The sequence below is a fragment of the Phalaenopsis equestris genome, unplaced genomic scaffold (assembly GCF_001263595.1).
Source record: "Phalaenopsis equestris unplaced genomic scaffold, ASM126359v1 Scaffold232799, whole genome shotgun sequence".
Taxonomy (NCBI): Eukaryota; Viridiplantae; Streptophyta; class Magnoliopsida; order Asparagales; family Orchidaceae; genus Phalaenopsis; species Phalaenopsis equestris.
This window is the reverse complement of record NW_018250760.1, coordinates 555,504-573,773: the sequence shown is the minus strand read 5'-3', so window position 1 is coordinate 573,773 and position 18,270 is coordinate 555,504. Positions and strand designations below refer to the sequence as shown.

The following is an 18,270-nucleotide window of genomic DNA, read 5'->3' as shown; positions in this document are numbered from 1 at the left end:
ATGTAGGAATCAAAATATATATTTGCTCTTTTTCAGATTCACATGTCTCAATTTAGTTGAAATGTTAATTATGCAGGTCTATGCCTTAGTTGAGTAATTCTAGTGTAGATTTTGTGCGGCTATTGTCATTAAAAACTTTAGGGTTAGGATTGCTATACCTAGTTTGACTTTATTCAAACATTTCCATAAGTTTAGCTTTGGGTTGCATCAATGTCAGATCAAGCTCTTTACGAAATAATCATGGTGCAATCAGGTTAACTGACCTTGATTCTGTCAAGATTGATCTGAGAAGTCAATTCTTTCTGTCAGTAATCTAAGTAAGGATGTATACCTAAAAATCTCCTTTCTCGGTGCGGCCTCACACTTCATTTTTTTTGGGATCTATTGGTATTGGAGCAAGTTCTCTGTGGCATAATGGCAATATGATCATGTTAATTAGCCTTAATTTAGTAAAATACTAATTATGTTGGTTAGTTCTTTAGGCTAGTAAGCCTAAGTAGAGATATGTCCCTCAACAGTTCCTTTCTTGATGTGCCCATCACAAACTATACACTTCTTTTTTGGATTCATTGTTGTTGGAGCAAGCCCCTTTGTGACACCATCATGATGATATTAGGTTAATATACCCCACTTAAGTGAAATAATGACTACACAAGTCAGATATTTAGGTTAGTAAGCCTGAGTAAGTATTTGTCCCAAAGTAACTTTTTTATCATTGTAATTCATCCCTAACAGTATCTTTCCTTTCACGGGTTCGTCAGCTTTCTTGACTAAACTGGCCTCGACAAGCATTTCTGTCTTGGTAGAGTAAGCCCAACGTAGTCCAAATGACTATTTATGGTTTTAGTTATTTAAAACCTATGGGTTAGAAGTGTCGTACCAAGTCTAGTGTGGATTATACTTAAAACGATTGACAAATTGCTAATTATGTTAAATTCCTAAGTTCAAGAAACCTAATACTTTAGACTCATAAATATAGGATTGGACTAATGATGCATTTCTGAATGTAAAGTCTATTGAAATCCTTTACAATTAAAATTTTTATCTTTTCTTGGGTTCTTAAACTCTACCAAATGCAGGTCTATGCCTTGACTACGTAAGTCTAGTGTGGAGTCCATGTGAATTTAGTGTCAGTCATTAAACACCTCAAGGTTAAGAGGGGTTAAATCTAAAATTTCCTTGAATAGCCCTTAACAAGTTTAGTTTATGGATCAATTGGTGTTGGAGTAAGTTGTTTGTGGCCCCATCACATTGTGATCAAGTTCATTGATCTTGAGCCAATCGTGGCTGTGTATGTAGGTTAGTGTTTTGGGTTAGTAATTCTGATTAAGGATATGTGTCCCTTAACAACTCTTTTCTCCGTGTAGCTCATCGTAAACCAAATCTATCTTTTCTTTCTTGAGTTTTTTAATTTATCAACTAAATCAACCTCAACAAAAACTGGCCTCTGTACTGAGTAAGTCTAGTGGAGTTAGCATATATACTCTCTAATATCAATCATTAAATACCTAAGGGTTAAGAGTGTAGTGTCCATGTATACCTTGAACTAGACATCATATAGGCCAACTTGCTTCTTTGGTGTTGGATTACTCCCTTCGTGGCACCATTTTGATTTGATCAAGTTCATTGCTTTGATGGGGTGCCAGATTCAGTAGGGCAATGCATTAGCTAAAAAAGAACATGTTAGGAGCCAACCTCAGGAACCTTTCTTGGTTTATCCATTGAATACAAAATTGGAAAACAATTTTCTTTCCCTCCCGGTTCATTTATCTTATTTCACTGTGGTTGATCCATCATATCAATGTCTTGACTAAGTAAGTCAACTATAGAGTTCCTATGAATACTCTCTAGGGTTAGTCATTAAACATTGCAGAAAAACCCTTGGGTACCTAAAGCCCTATGGTTCACTTTCAAGTTATTGATTAACTCTCACATTAGATGAGAGTCCCTATGCTTTCTATCATGATCTAATCACTTTATTTACCTCTTTGATTGGATGTGAGTCATTGTGCTTTCCATCATAATATATACAAAACTATCAAATTAAATTCCCATTCGGTTAACTCTCATGTAAGATGTGAGTTCCTGTGCTTTTTATCATAATCTAATCATCATGTTTATCACTTTGGTTTGATGTGAATCCTTGGGCTTTCCAACTAAATATGTTCAAGTTAATTAAATTCCCCTTTGATTAGCTCTCAGATTGGACGAGAGTCCTTTTGCTTTCAATCCTGATCTTATTATCATATTCACTTCTTTTGTTGGATGAGAGTCTCTGTACTTTTCATCCTATTGTGTTTTAGTAACACAATTCCAATCTTGTTTATATTTAAGATTATGTGATCACCACACCATCCTCATATTTGCTCTATTTGCCTTCATTAGGCTAAGAGTAAGTTCCCCAATGGCTTCTTTCTCTAATGTTTCAAACTAAACTCTTTCAAACAACAATTATCCAAATCCTCGTGAGTCTTTATTGGATTTCATTGATATGTAACATATAAATCACAAATGTTAATCTTCCAATTTTCAAAGACTCAAATAAAATTTCAATCCTCAAAATCATTCAAAACTCAAATCATGTGTACTAACACTTTCCTTCAAGGACTTGTTGGTCATTTCGACCAATTTCAATATGTGCGCCATACTTTGCATAGTCCGCCAGATATATTGGGGGTTCATTTGTTGACCTTACTTTTTGATCAACCCTTTCCCAGGTTTATATTTTATCTCATCAGAACATATGACTTTTCTCCTTGTCCCACCAGATGATTGAATTAAGCTTGGATAGGCTATATTTTGAACCTACTTTAGCTAAAATTTTGGCTTAACATAATTAAACCTAAAATTAAAATCCAACTAATTAGAAATTAAAATCAACTAAATCAAAATAGTATCAAATATAACTAACTTCAGCTAAATCCTAAAATTAACATAGAAATCAGCTTTAACCAACCTGCACACTAAAATTATCATTTTATCCCAGATTTTTGCAGAGCTTGAAACTTCATTTTGAAAATTTCATAATCTATATTCACGTATAAAGACCATGCAAATAGGTTTGACGATTATTTAACTTAGTTTTTACGTAAAACTTTTAACTTCAAGTTTTCACGCATGAATTGTGCTCCTAATATCCCAAAATTATCGCTTTTTCCATAAACTAATTCAAAGATCAAAAATTCATTTTGTAAGTCACATGATGTTTATTACATATATAAGAAGTATGCAAGTTAGTTTAATAATGAACACACAACTTTTTCCATAAAATTTTTTGTTTTGAGTTTTCATGCATAAAAATAGTTTTACATAATTTTTTTTTTGATGGAGCATTATTTTTAAAAAAGGACTACACGAATGCATTTGGATCTTCAAAATCTTTCAAATTAATCCTTCCGTGCCCAAATTGAACTTTGTTTGTAGTCCCAAACGTAAGTAAATTATTATTTTTCAATTAAGTAAAATGTTAATTTTAATTGAATCGATTTAGATGTTTAAATTCCGTCGTTCAGATTTTTCATGCATGAAGTCTTTCTGCAAAAAATGTTCTTTTTGTTCCCAACGCGGGACTAATGGTCGCTTCTCGTGTTCTCGTCATTTCTCAATTCCATCTAAATTTGGGGATATTTACACACATACCACCCAAATGCCATCCATCTACATATCTAACACCTAATTTATGGAACCAACTCATCATTCTCATTTCATGCAACAATGGAGAAGCACATTTGAGGGACATTTACACACCACACATACCATAAAAAAAATCATGTTTTTACATTCATACCACCCAAGTCCTATCTATTTACATATCTAACACCTAAATTTATATTTTTATAATTATAACATTAAAACAAAAATTTAAATAATTAAATTTAACATTTTTTTAAATACATATTAAAAATTAATATACAAAATAATAAATAAAAAGTATTATTTAATTATTTCAAATCAAAATTTTTTGTTCATGAATAAATAAATTTAAAATTATATTTAATTTATTTATAAATTGGACTAAAAAATTTTATTTGGATTCAGCTAATGAACAAAAAGAAGGAGAGTTTTTTTTTTTTTTACTTGACAGCTTTAATCATCAGCAATTTAACTCCCATGTTAATGTTGTATCGATTCCTCTCGAAAACCAAACCCTAGCTCGAAATTTTATCGGCAGCTGCCCGATCTCCTTCCGCCGGGTTTGAATCTGCGAGGGAGTACGGGACCGATTCCAGATCTTTGCGGCGTCCGCCGGATTCGAACTCCAAGTTCAACCCGTACTATCTTGCGTCAGAGTCGTAGCGTCATCCATCATCCTGAAATCGGACTATAGATCCTGCTGGCCGCACCTGAAGCAACTCCGGTTGTGCCACCTGTAATTTTTGCGGCGGCGAATGGGAGCAGGTAGGATTTGCAGAGGCGGCTCCTCCGATGGGCCATCGTCCTCCATATCTACTTCGGCGCAACCTCCGTCGGAGACTTCGTCGACTTCCGTGACGCAGACGGTGAACGGTTCGCACGATTTCAAGATTACGGGCTACTCGCTTTCCAAGGGACTGGGGATCGGCAGATATATCGCCTCAGATATGTTCATGGTTGGGGGCTACTCGTGGGCGATTTACTTCTACCCAGACGGTAAGAGCCCTGAGGATGGGGCGTCTTACGTGTCTTTATTCATCGCGTTGGCGAGCGAGGGAACGGACGTGAGGGCGCTGTTCGAGCTGGCGTTGCTCGATCAGAGTGGGAAGGAGCTGCACAAGGTTCATAGCCACTTCGGCCGTAATCTGGAAGCCGGACCCTATACCCTCAAGTACCGTGGGAGCATGTGGTGAGCCTGGTTCTAGAGCACCTTTAATTTTTATATTGCGTCTTTTTTTTAGAGGTTCTTCTGTTCTTGTTAATTAGTTTTTGTTGGCAAGGATTCTGATAGAAATCTTGAGTTGTAGAGTTGAAATATGATTGATGTAATGATTCTTTTTGTTCATTCATAGGGGTCTTTCCTTGCGTGTAAAAGCTTACGTTGGAGCATTGGTGTGGGTTCTACTGCTGTTGTTTTTGCTTTAATGTCTGCTTGATTCGGCTCAAGCTGCACAATTGGTGAATGCATAAGCACTGTTACATCAGACTTTTTTGCTTGCGCCTGTTCTTTTTTTTTGTTTACATGAATACATCTTTATTTTTATAGGTTTTGGTGGAATTTTGGGCATGCTTTGTTGATGAGATTTGCGGTTGACATTCTTGCATATTGTGGTCTTGGTTTGAAGAATTAGGTGGTCTGCGATCATTTGATGCTATTGTTTACTGATTGGTGCGTCGTCTTGTATTCACTATATGATCTTTGTGATGGAAAAATATGATATCTTGCTGTTTGGATTACACTGTTGTTTATGTAAAATGTAACACCACCTTTTAAAATATTCAGGGCATCTTGATATGATGTTTTCTCTAATGTATAGACTGGGTAAAATAAAAAATAATCCAAGAAAAAAAGAGTAAATTTTGATTGATGATATTCGAATGCAAGGTAACCTGGAAAGAAAGGGTATTGTTTGTTCAGATGAATTTTCTTTCCCTTGTGTATCCATAACAATGGCATACTTCAACCTTGATTTGTTCATGTTAGTGAATAAAGGTGCCTGGAGTGATGTATGGGAATTGAAAGCACAAGGTTAATGGAAAATGAGGAATGGATTTCTCATGAATTTAAAATGTTATCGGATGAACATCAAGCTGCCAAACTGATTCCGTGATAATGCTAATTCAAGATTTCAAGCATATTATTGAAATAAAGATACAAATTTGTTATATGTGCTTATTATTATTTCTTTCATTTATTGATAAGAGCCATTCTAGGAGGCACAAATGTTCCTGTTTATTGTTTCCCAAGCTAATCATAGCCATGCAAGTTTGACTATGATTTATTTATCTATTAGTACTATGAAAGAACTGTTTGTGCGCTATATTGTGGCATTTTGTTTGGCATGTATCACTTGCATGCAATAGCAAAAATATACTGTTTCTTTTTTGGGCATCTCATATGTTTGTTATCATTTAAGTTGACCACGGGGATGCATTATGTACTTGTGAATTTATATTTCTGTTGTTAACAATTGATTCCAATACTAATCATATTCAGTTTCATTTAATAAATCATCACTAAATGAAAATTTCTATATATTTATCATTTTTTCATTTCATTGGGGTTATTGTGAGTTTTTTGTAATTTTTGCTATTTCATTCATGTCATTTTCTTATTTTACTGTACTTTTTTATAGATTGTTGACAAGGATTTTTTTTAAAGGATTGGTGAGGAAATCTTTGGGGTTTAATCTCTTTTATAATACATTTTCTTATGACTTGATTACAACTTATCATTTTAATTATTTTAGTGTTATGTTTTGCTTCCCTTCTAGCCAATCTCCTTCATACCTTTTTTTTTTTTTTCTGCATAGTGAGATAATTGATTTGGAATTATGCTTTGGAGATGAATTTCAAAGTTATTTTTAGTTGACGAGAAAACCGTAATGGTGACATTTACCGTTTTCATTTGTCTATGGCTACAGGCACAATTCTCCTGTTTATTTTAATTCACGTACGTTATCTTTATAATGCCACTGCATTCTGCTTGCTTGTATTTTATATGCATTTGTTTGTTGCACATAGATTCCTCTTCTTTTAAAACTTGATGCTCGTTTGGTTAGATTTGGTTGTATTTTTGGAAAGAAGCTTTTTAAGATGGACTAATAGGATATCACCAGTTGAAAAACACATTCAATCATTTGATGAAAGTCTTGTTGATTGTGCTTTTGGGTCATTCATCTCCTTTATGTACCTCAGCTAGATTTCTATTCTGAGAATCAAAATTTTTTCACTACTGGATCTATTTACCAGTCTCTTTTTTTTGTCATCTTGTAATTTTATCTCCGGTCTTTCTGGCACCCTTTTTGATGGCAAGATGGAGGCACAAATCAAACCCAGTGAGGAGATACCTTTGGGAGGGAGAAATCAGCAGATGGAATGAGAGAATAGTGGCTGTTTGAAGGGAGAACTGGCAGAGGAAAGGTTGGAACTGGATGGGGAGGAGCTCTTGCAAGGATGAAGGCGGTCCTGACTAAATCAAGATATAACCATAGCACCACTTGAAAGAGTAGGATGCGGCACTGCAATCTTTGAGAAAACAGAGAATTATTATTCTCAGATTTTATTAAAACTCCTAATAGAAATCTTAGATCACTTTTTATACAAAATAAAAAAAAAAGAATAAAAGAAAAAATAAAAAAAAGAAGAAAAGACTAGACCTACTAGGATATACTGGGCTTGAATTAAGACCCCTACATTGGACTAGTTCAATGAAAAATGAGATTCTTCCTAGCGGATGCACTGGACAGGACGGCTCGGAAGAAAGGACAATCTGGTATCACTTTTCCCTCTTGAATAATGCACATTCGCTTGTTCTGTTTGTCCATATACATGTATTGAAACTGCTACATAATTTTTATGAGCATCCCTGTTTTTTGCTTTCAGCAAGTCTATTAAAATATGGGTATTCTTATTGAAGGTTGTGTCTTATTTATCATATACTTTAAAGTTGTTTGTATAACCTCCAAAGCCACATGAAAACACTAGTTTTTGAAGTCTTTTTGATTGTTACGACAACAGTTTTTATAAGCCTTTCAATCTTTTTGATTTACATGCTTCCCCAAATCATGTAAACATTGTAGAACTGAAGTTTTTTATGACGATAATTTTCTAATCTGCTTGATTTTCTTCTTGTCTCAAATTGGAACCATTGTATACTTAAATTTTGGTTCAAATTTATGGATTTGTTGAAGGACGATCATTGCTTAATAAGTAGCCATTTATAATGCTCTGATTGAAAATAAAGGAAATAAATAAACAACTATCTTAAATTATCTTAAATTTTCTCATTTTTGTAATTTGTTTATAAATGCAAATTCTAGTCAAATTTTTACTTTAAATGATGCACAATGTTCATTATGGAAAGAAGAGTATTGAAGTGCTTGTCGATATGTTACTCGTGGCTTAGCTTGATTAGAGCTTGTTCGTGATCGTCTGATTAATTAATTGAACAAGCACGTTCATACTCGACTACTGAATGAATAATCTTAAACAAAATTTTATTTGATTTATTTATTTCATGAATTGTACCATTTAAAGATCGCAAACAAGCTTGCTAAGAAGCTAGATTAAGGCCCAACCATGGCTCGTTTATAAGTAATATCATTTAATTTTTTTCCTTAGGCTCGATGAACTTTGTTTGATACGATCAATTTATTTTTCAAAATAGCTACTCATATAAACCTTGACTAATGCCTGTTTAAGCATTATTATTCATTTATTTTGTTAAATGAGTTGCTCGTAGATCTAGATAATCGTTATATGAATTGATCTCGAGCTCAACTTGAATTAAGTTCAAGTTGAGTATGAATTAAGCTTTGAACCGAGCTCAAATAGATATTGAGAAACAAGTTTGATCTTGAGCACATTTTTAGAAGCCCAATTAAGTTCAAACTAAGCTCGAACATGTTTTTAATAAATGAACTCGAGTTCGGACAAACACATTTTTTGCTTGGCTTTGATCATTTATAACCCTAATTGTCAGTTGTTTTCAAAATCCCTCAAATTTTGTGGAGCTGCCTGATGGTTGGGAGTGCAAAGGATAACCTAGTTGCTACTTTTTATTTTTGAAAACCATCTTTCCTAAAGCAATGCATTCAACGTGAAGGAGAGAAAGGTAATCATTTACTCCCTCCACTTTGCTTTTAACACTTGGAGATTATTGCAATTTGGATCCATGCCTTTTAGTCAAACTAAGAGAAGTAGAAATAGAACTTTTCATTTTTGCATTCTTTGCACGGAAAAATTTCTCAGCCTTTCGTTATTTGGCCATTTTTCAATTCAAAATATCTCTTTTTTTAAAAAAAAATGCCAGTCTCATTTGCATGCTTCTATTGTGGATTTGCCATTTTGTTTGCTTTTGTATCTAAAAGAAATCTTAGTATTTGGTGGCTGCATCCTATCATTGTTTTTAATCCATATAAAGTAGTATATTTTCGAGATTCTCCAGGATTTTCTGGGAAATCTTTTTTCTACTAAAATTCCTCTAGGCACCATTCCTCCGAGCACAATCTACCAAACCTATAAATGAATGTTAGTCATAAATGACCTTATCAAGTTCACACTTTTACTAGCAATATATATTTTTTCTTTGTTTGTTACTCATGCTAGTAAGTAATATCTATCATCACCAGTGTCAATAGATCAAATGATTGGTTTAAGTATCTTTGATTTATTATGCAAATGAATGGGGGCCAAATGAGGAAATAATTTTTTAATTGAAAATCGGTTGGTTAATGTGGGGTAAAGCCGCCTTGGGATTATTATCTTATGTGAATTTTAAGGAAACTTTAATTTAAATTTATAAAAGTACAATTAAACCAGCTTTCCGCTATGATTTTTGAGTGGTTTGCATTAAAATGTCAATAAATTTGAAGCTAAGTGCGGTAGAAATGAGGCTATTAAGATGGTTATGAGATGAAAATAATAAGTATAGGATGAAATCATTATATTGAGAAGATCAATGCAAGTAACAACCATTACAAATAAAGTTTTCAAAAATTAAGATAGAGTGATTTTGGGAATTTACAATAAAGGACATATGACCTATCAATAGGGTCGGTGAATATATTTACTGGGGTCCTACTTGGATGGGAAGTCTGTCAATCAACAATAACATGGGTCGAAATAGTGCAAATAGGCTCGTGGGAGAGCTATCACCTCATATAGCACTTATTAAAAAAATGAATGAAGGAGAATTATAATGTTATAGTGTTGGGCTAATGTAATGAAACTGATGATGACCTGATTTTACTCTTTTAAGTTGATTCTGGAATTTATTCATGTATATATTATATGATGGTGAAAAGCCCTTCAAAGACATTTGCATATTCCATGCATCTCTTGCATTCATGAAATTTTTCTTTGAATAACTGCATTAATCCATTTAATTAGAGTAGTCTTTGTATTTTAAAGTGTCTTTGAATTTCTTTCTTAAAAATTTGTCCTTTTATACATATATTATATGTTTCTTTGCACTATGAATGTGGTCTATCAAGTTTGAGCTTATAGAAATTTACAAATGTTAACCTTTTTCTCTCTCTAAACCATTTAGGGGCTATAAACGGTTTTTCAAAAGAACCGCTTTAGAGGAATCAGATTATCTCAAAGATGATTGCCTCTCAGTTAGATGTAGTGTTGGTGTAGTCAAATCACATACTGAGGGGCCAAAGGTCTATGACATTCCTGTCCCACCATCCAATATAAATGAGCATTTTGGTCAGCTTTTGGAGACAGTTGAAGGTACTGACGTCAGATTTGATGTTAATGGAGAGATTTTTACTGCACACAAGCTGGTCCTTGCAGCTCGCTCTCCTGTATTCATGGCCCAATTTTATGGTCCAATGAAGGACAGGGACAAAGATTGTATAAAAGTGGATGAAATGGAAGCACCAGTTTTCAAGGTATTTCTTAGATTGATGAAATTTAAATTATGAGGCTAAAGTTTTTAGGCAACTATGAATACCATCTTTGCAAATTTCTTAAGTTTTTGTTTTTTAGCATTCATTAGCATGTTTTTTTTTTTCATTAACATAAACTTATTTTGGTTGCAAAGAAGTGTAGATGAGTATATAAACCTTGGTTTGAATTTATAGTGCTATTTACTTTCTAAATTTGAAAAGCATGTCTTTCATTATGTGCTATTTGGATAAATGTTAGCATCAGGCTAGGAATTATTTAAATTTGCTTTCTTCTGAGGAAGCCTGTACTCTACATTAATCTTTATGTTAAAAGAAAAGAAAAGAAAAGAAAAAAAAAACTCAGATTATTACTGTCACTTCAATTTCAACTGTTCATAATTGTCACAATTTTGTTAACTTTGTTTGGATTTTAATGAATTCATGTTCTACTTTTTTTTTTGACTTTTACTTAAAAGAGGGTTTGATGGATGATGGTTGCAATCAACACCATGAAAGAAGCATAATTGTGTACCTTTAACACTTTAAATGCAGATCCTTTGATAGATTCTTATATTTTTGATTGGCTTGAAAGTAAATTCAATGTTGGGAATATTAACTGTTTTTGGCAAGCTTGTCTTTGAAGTCAGTACTAGTTTTACCAACAACAAAATTCTTGTAGTATATTCAACCGACACAAGCATAAACTAGGTAACTGATCTCTAATTTATGAAATGGTGAATTTATAGAAAATTCACATTATTTGAAACAATGCAATGACTCGATTGTATTTTCATGTTGCTTTGAGAACCACAGCATGTGGTTCTGCTTTACTATATATAGTGTAGAAAATTCAACGAAATTATTTTCTGAGGCACAAAGTTGTTTTGAAGAAATTTTGTTGTTATAAATAACACATCTTTTAAATAATACAACTTGAAACTTGATCAATCTTTATTAGAAAGCTAAATTTTAAAATTCTTAGGTTTTCACTATACTCTATTTTAAAATAGTGATTTCGTTGGCATCATTTAATATGAGTGAGCCTTTTCAAAACTTTTTTTGTAGTTTCAACGTTGTGATTGTTTCGGTAACAATAATAGCCACTGTCATCAGAAGATCTTTTATGGTGAAATGCTCTTGAAGGTAGATGCTTTATGAAGTCTAAATCTTTACTGAAGTTTAGGACAGTAAGAATCAATGAACTCTATCAACAACTCGAAGTCAACTAGATTAACTCTTGTTTATGTTTGCACAGATTAGTAATCGTACAAGTTCAAGCATTGCTCATAGTTTAAATGAACTTAGTTCGATCATAGTCCAATTTGTTTATTTATGTTCATGAACTTATTTGTTTTTCAACAAAGAGCTTGTTAAAGCTTTAATATTAGGCTCGATGATGAAATGTATGCTATTTACTGAACATTTTAAATTCAAATTATTATTATTATTATTTTAATATTAATATATTACATAATTATTTATGAGCCTATGTTACCTTCTGCCATTATTATTTTTCTTAACATATTATTCCTTATTTTTATCATTTCAATCTCCATACTTTGGCCCCTTGAGGTAGTGAAAATTGTCCACATGTTGAGAATCCAAGCATTTTGGGGGTGATCACATTTTGTCCGTCTTGCAGTCACTCCATCTTAGCCATTAACACATCTTCTTCGACATGCATACATAAGTTTCAGAGCATGCTTGTATGAGAATTAGAGATGAGTTCATCTGCTTCTGTTTGTTTATTTTTTTTTTCTTTTTTTTTGGCCTGTAATCGATACACTTTTTTGGCCCTCAACCCATTTTCTGCAATATACCATAAAACCATCATAGCTCGCAACTCTCATGTCTTCTTTTTACTCCAACTAGTGAGATGTTGCTTTCCTCCATAGAAAATTAATTCATTATTTTCAATCCTTGGCTCTTTTTTAGTTTTGCTATTATTGTATTAATTGGTGCTTACTTAATTAGTTTCAAATAGTTAGATTTTAATTATAAATTTATTTTTTTATTTGTTTATTTAAAATTTTATTTTTTTTAAATGATGGTTGCATTTGTAATTATTTAATACTTATTTATTTGCGAGCTTGCTTTTTAACTCGCTCAAGTGGTTGTTCAATTAATTTACGCAAGCAAAATTCAAGCCAACCTCAATCATAAGGTAATTCTAAGAAAACCAAGGATGAACACGTGCAAAAGGTTGGCTCGTACTTGTGCCAAACATGAACAATATGATCAAGACAAATCAAATTCATAGAATGCTTGGCTTGTGCTTGTGCCAAACATGAACAATATGATCAAGCGAAGTCTAATTCATAGCATGCTTGGCTTTGTTGAGCTTGATTACATCCCAACCAGTGTATTTGAGACTAATACTTTTGGGCATTTGTTGGTCAGGCCATTTGGCATATTTCACTTTTTATATTTTCTGGAAGAAGTTTTTAGCGTTTATTGCAAAGCACATAGACAAAATGATGCCATTTTATGGACATAAGTTTGACACAGGCTAAGCAATCTTGTATATATTCTCTCTCCCTCCCTCCCTCTCTCTCACACATACACACTGTTAAGATTTTCTGGACATATTCCTGTTTGTGCTTCACAGTGTGTTTTTTTTATGTTTGATGGAACTGTTAGTTATTATATATAAAGGTGCATGCATGGCATACACACATAGTTTTATATGCATATATGCACTTACATACATGCGTTTTCATACATAGATATGGTAGGGAGCTCGATGTACTCAAGAGGCTTCATAAGAGAAAAGAATGAAAATTCGCAGAGAAATTGGCGCTTAAAATTGGCAGCAATGCATCGGTTTGTTCCACAATATTTCTAGGCACTGTTTTGGCACACCCATTGGCAATATCCTGTGTTGAACAGCCCTGCCCTGCCCTGCCCTTTATACCACGACCACACCCAAACCAGCTTTGTTAGTTGTCATGCCTATGATTCATGTCATTGCATTTTTTGCAGTTCTAGAAAATTTTCATAAAAATTGTTGCAATTTACAAGATACTCTTTTTTGGCAGGCTTTACTCCATTTCATTTATTGGGATACCCTGCCTGACATTGAGGAGCTTACTGGTCTTAGTGCAAAATGTGCTTCCACATTAATGGCTCAGCATCTGCTTGCAGCTGCTGATCGATATGCTTTGGAAAGGCTTCGCTTGCTCTGTGAGGTTAAGCTTTGTGAAGATGCTGCTATAAACACAGTTGCAACTACCTTGGCTTTAGCTGAGCAGCATCACTGTCAACAACTTAAATCTGTATGCCTGAAATTTGTTGCTTTGCCTGAGAACCTGAGAGGTAATATCTTCTTGCTGACCATGATTGGGCTTTTGTTTTTAGTTAGATACTTTTTTTTGTCTGAGGTTTGCATGCAAGTCCACATTCTCGTTTTTAAAATGTATATAATATCAATAATTAATATAAATGGGTAATTTCACTGTGTATTTAAATATCCATAGATGAAATAAGAAGTTTGTTTGCTCGTTGTGCATGTTAGCTCTTGAAAGAAAAATAAATAAAAGGATGAAGGATATAGATTTTCAGCAAACATCTGAAATGATAGGTTAAGGCTTCATCTATCTAGTATCTGCCACATTTATGGTTATGTGTTTAAGCTTAATTGAATTTATCCATTGTTTTATGCATGTCCGCTTCTTTGCTTTACACATTAATAATATTGGTAGAATGGTTATATTGGATGCACACTTCTATTTTCCTCAGGTGAAGCAGCTTTTTGGGAGTTCAGTCAGTTGATTAGTTAAGGAGGCTGTGAGTTTGATGCCAATAATAAATTATTTTTTAATTAGCCAGAAAGTCAATAGCGGAGTGATATTTTAGTAGTTAAAGGTTGTTCTCTTCGTATCCAAAAAAGTTCAGGATAGCAGGATTTTAGTGTTTTGTTATTTTTTATTTAAGCTGATCAGCCAAAAAGCTTGACCCCATTTCTGCATATCAGACTGAAAATTGACATGTCTTATGTTTTTTGGTCTGCTTCCTTTTGGAAACAGCTTATATACAAGTAATCAACATTGGGAAGTAGGGAATGTTGAGCTACTTCAGCTTTTCATTGATATATCTATATCTATATATTATATATATATATATTCATTCGGAGACTAATTTGTTGTTGCCCTGGGTACACAAGCTGTGTGCTTTCTTTTTCCTATTTCATTGTTATTTGCCTTTTTTTTTTTCTTTGTAGCTCTTATTTGATAATTTGTCTGAACCATATAACTGGGAAAACAACTCTTGGGCTTTTAGAAAAGCTCAGGTTATTTCTTTAATTTGCAATCACAGGCGGTTTTACTTAACACTTCCATTGATGTTCTGTTTGGGAATGGAGTGCTCATGTTGGGGATAAATTTGCGTACCTAGGAGAAATTATAGTCATTGAGGTGCCTATTTGTCTATAAGAGAATTCATGTAAAAATGAAAGAATGTTTGGGAAAAGAAATGATTTTATATGCAGTAACACAAACAATAAAGTTACGAACCACTGTATATTGTTACAAAATGGAGTTCAGTCGTAAAATTTTGCTTGGGATGTTTTCTTATGTAGAGTTGGACAGTGGGTTCATTTGGTACAATGGAGCACTTTAATCATGTTTTGTCAGTGAATTTTAGTGGATCACACTTGATGGAGAATTAAAATCTAATTGATCTATATTCTTTTGTTTGATTTGTTTTTTTGAGAAGTGTGCCATATTTTTTGACTTCAAAATCCATAATCTACTTTTGGGGCTGTCTGGTAATGGATTCAGTAAATGCTATAAATGCAGACCTAACTAAATCCTGCCAATAACAGTATTTTAGTGAATATTAGATTTCAAGCAAAGCTGTGAAGGAATTGTGAAACACTAGGATTTACTAAATCCTAGATTGATAAGTTGCATTTTGTTCTTGTCTACAAGATTTATGCTAAATCCAACTTAAATCCGTTACCTGATAGCCCCTTAGATTCAAAATTTTTTACCATGTCTGTTTTCATTTGATTTTTATAACCATAGATGAAAATTAATACAATAATAACATCAATAATATTGACAACAACAACAACAAGCCTTTTTCCCACTAAGTGGGGTTGGCTGCATGAATTATTTTTCTGCATTGTCTTATTAAGTGACATATTTTCATTTAATTTTAATAAATTAAGATAATTTTTTATACCACAAGCACAAGTCTTTTTTAGGCACAACTATTCCTTTTTGACATAAGTTAAATCTAAAATATCCACCCTCCTAAGTGGGTCATCAGACGACCGGCATTTAATGTAACCAGACCATCTAAGGCGACTCTCTCTAATCTTCTCTGCCAGTGGAGCTACTCCAGCCGTTTCATGAATATATTCATTTCACATTTTCTCTCTAAGTGTAAGGACACTCATCAACCTGAGTATTCTTACAACAACACTTAATTTTATGCTTCTTTTTTGCATGTCAACATTATATGCTAAAATTATTGGGCTCACAGTCTAAGTGGTACTTCTCTATCAAATAATAGGCCTCACATAGATGGAAATCAATGAACTAAAAATATAAGTTCTTTCCAAATGTACTTGTTATGGAAAGTAATAGATATGGTAGTTTTATATTAGAAAGCTCGTATATTAGAAAGCTTGATTATAAAAAATATAATCAATAAATAACCTAATTAGAGGAGATCTAATTACAAGATCTTTCTTCTATTATAAATATTCCTAATCTATAGAGATTGTAGTGTATCTAAATATGTAACATATGTTTTCAACTGATGAATAAGAAAAAGAGTTGGTTTTCCTTACATGGTATTAGAGCCATCCCTTACTTTTGTCAAGGCCGTCTAAGTGGTACTTCTCTATCAAATAATAGGCCCGACATAGATGGTAATCAATGAACTAAAAATATAAATTCTTTCCAAATGTACTTGTTATGGAAAGTAATAGATATGGTAGTTTTATATTAGAAAGCTCGTATATTAGAAAGCTTGATTATAAAAAATATAATCAATAAATAACCTAATTAGAGGAGATCTAATTACAAGTTCTTTCTTCTATTATAATTTTCTTAATCTATAGAGATTGGAGTGTATCTAAATATGTAATACATGTTTTCAATTGATGAATAAGAAAAAGAGTTGTTTTTCTTTACATGGTATTAGAGCCATCCCTTACTTTTGTCAAGGCCGTCCCTAGCTCCTGTACGTGCCGTAGCCCTCAGTCTTCCTCCAAGGTCGTACCTAGCTCCGATCGAGGTCGTCCCTTTCAAGCTGGAACCCTTGCTTTTTTTTTGGTTGAACAATTTGCTCGTCACAAATTGATCGAACACACGGCTCGAAGTTATTTGCGGATTGGTTTGGCTTCATCTTCGTTTGGGTCGTTCAAACACTAATTTGGCTTCTTTGGCTTGAGCTCATGCTGTCACGAAGATTCTTTGAACGATCTTCTTTTCTGGGTGCGAGAGATTAAGATAGGCTATAGCTTTGGCTTCGATTGTGTCTCTTTCGAACTGAGTCGTCTCGTCTGTGTTGTTGCATTGAGTCCATACGAGAAGCGATTTGACTTTGGTTTGCCCAAAACAGACGACGATATCAACATCACTGGGATTAGTTGAGTCAATTTCTTTGAACATTTGGTGATAATCATGATTGGTGTGATAAGTTTGGTATTATTAGTGTTCGAAAATTCCGACGAAAACTAATATGACATATGTTGTTTTTTGTGGGGATATAACTGTTACTCTACTTTAGAAATAACTCCCAAGAGAGACAGCTCATTGAGAATCCCTCAGTTGAGACTGATCCGAACTATTCTGAGTGGATGAGAGTTAATGCTCAACTTTTGATACAAATACGTAATTGTATCGAACCTAATCAATATGATCATGTTACTCATTGTGATTGTGTTAAACATGCAATGGAAGAATTGACATTTGTGTTTTTTGATAGAGAAAATATTTCTCAAATCTTTAATGTATGCAAGGAGTTCTATCAAGCTGAACAACATAATCACGCACTTAACACATATCACATGTACTTTAAACGTGTTTATGAAGAATTGAATGCACTATTGCCCATTAGTACTCATGTTCGGATTTAGTATGTTTAAAGAGAACAAATGACTATTATGATTTTTCTAGTTAGCCTCAGTTCTTAGAATGAATGTTTCAAATCAAAGATTTTATCTGACCTTGGTTTATTGCTCTGAGGGAAGCCTAAACTAGAGTATTATGTACTATTTTGAGTTCTTAGGCTTCATCTGTAAAAGAACCTAGTGCTCTGGTAGCCAAAAAAATAGACATTAGTAAACCTCAATCTCAGGGCAATTATGAAAGTGAAATTTTGAATTTTGGAAATCAAGGCTTAAAGAGTAGTTTGCTATTACTACTATGAACTTGGTCATATAAAGAGAACATGTGAGAAGTTGCTAAAAAAAGAAACAAAAGGATTCTAGATCACAGTAAGCTCACATGATCACTCTAATGATGTCTCTCTGAGTCAGACTCGATTTGTGTAGATGAATATGCTGAATTTATACAATTTCATGAAGCATCCAAGAAATCTCTCTCTATAACCCACCATCTGTTGAGTCAGGTAACAATGATACTTGTATTCTTTTCTTTTCCACTAAATGAACTATTGATTATGGTGCCACAAATCACATGAAAGGTAATAAAAAAACTCTTTTCCACCTTTCATAATTAATTTTGTTTCGTCACTTTTGCAAATGGATCTACCTCTAATGTTA

General features: G+C 33.3%; 1 protein-coding gene across 1 annotated transcript in view; it reads left to right on the top strand.

The window, feature by feature from the left end:
* The first annotated feature begins 4,075 nt into the window (after positions 1 to 4,075).
* LOC110038421 (BTB/POZ and MATH domain-containing protein 1-like) overlaps positions 4,076 to 18,270 on the top strand; it is a 42,875-nt gene continuing 28,680 nt past the window's right edge. The window contains exons 1-3 of the mRNA XM_020743268.1: positions 4,076 to 4,822; positions 10,187 to 10,535; positions 13,571 to 13,847. Coding sequence (XP_020598927.1) covers positions 4,389 to 4,822; positions 10,187 to 10,535; positions 13,571 to 13,847 — 1,060 coding nt within the window. The 5' untranslated portion in view covers positions 4,076 to 4,388. The remainder of the gene's footprint in view (positions 4,823 to 10,186; positions 10,536 to 13,570; positions 13,848 to 18,270) is intronic.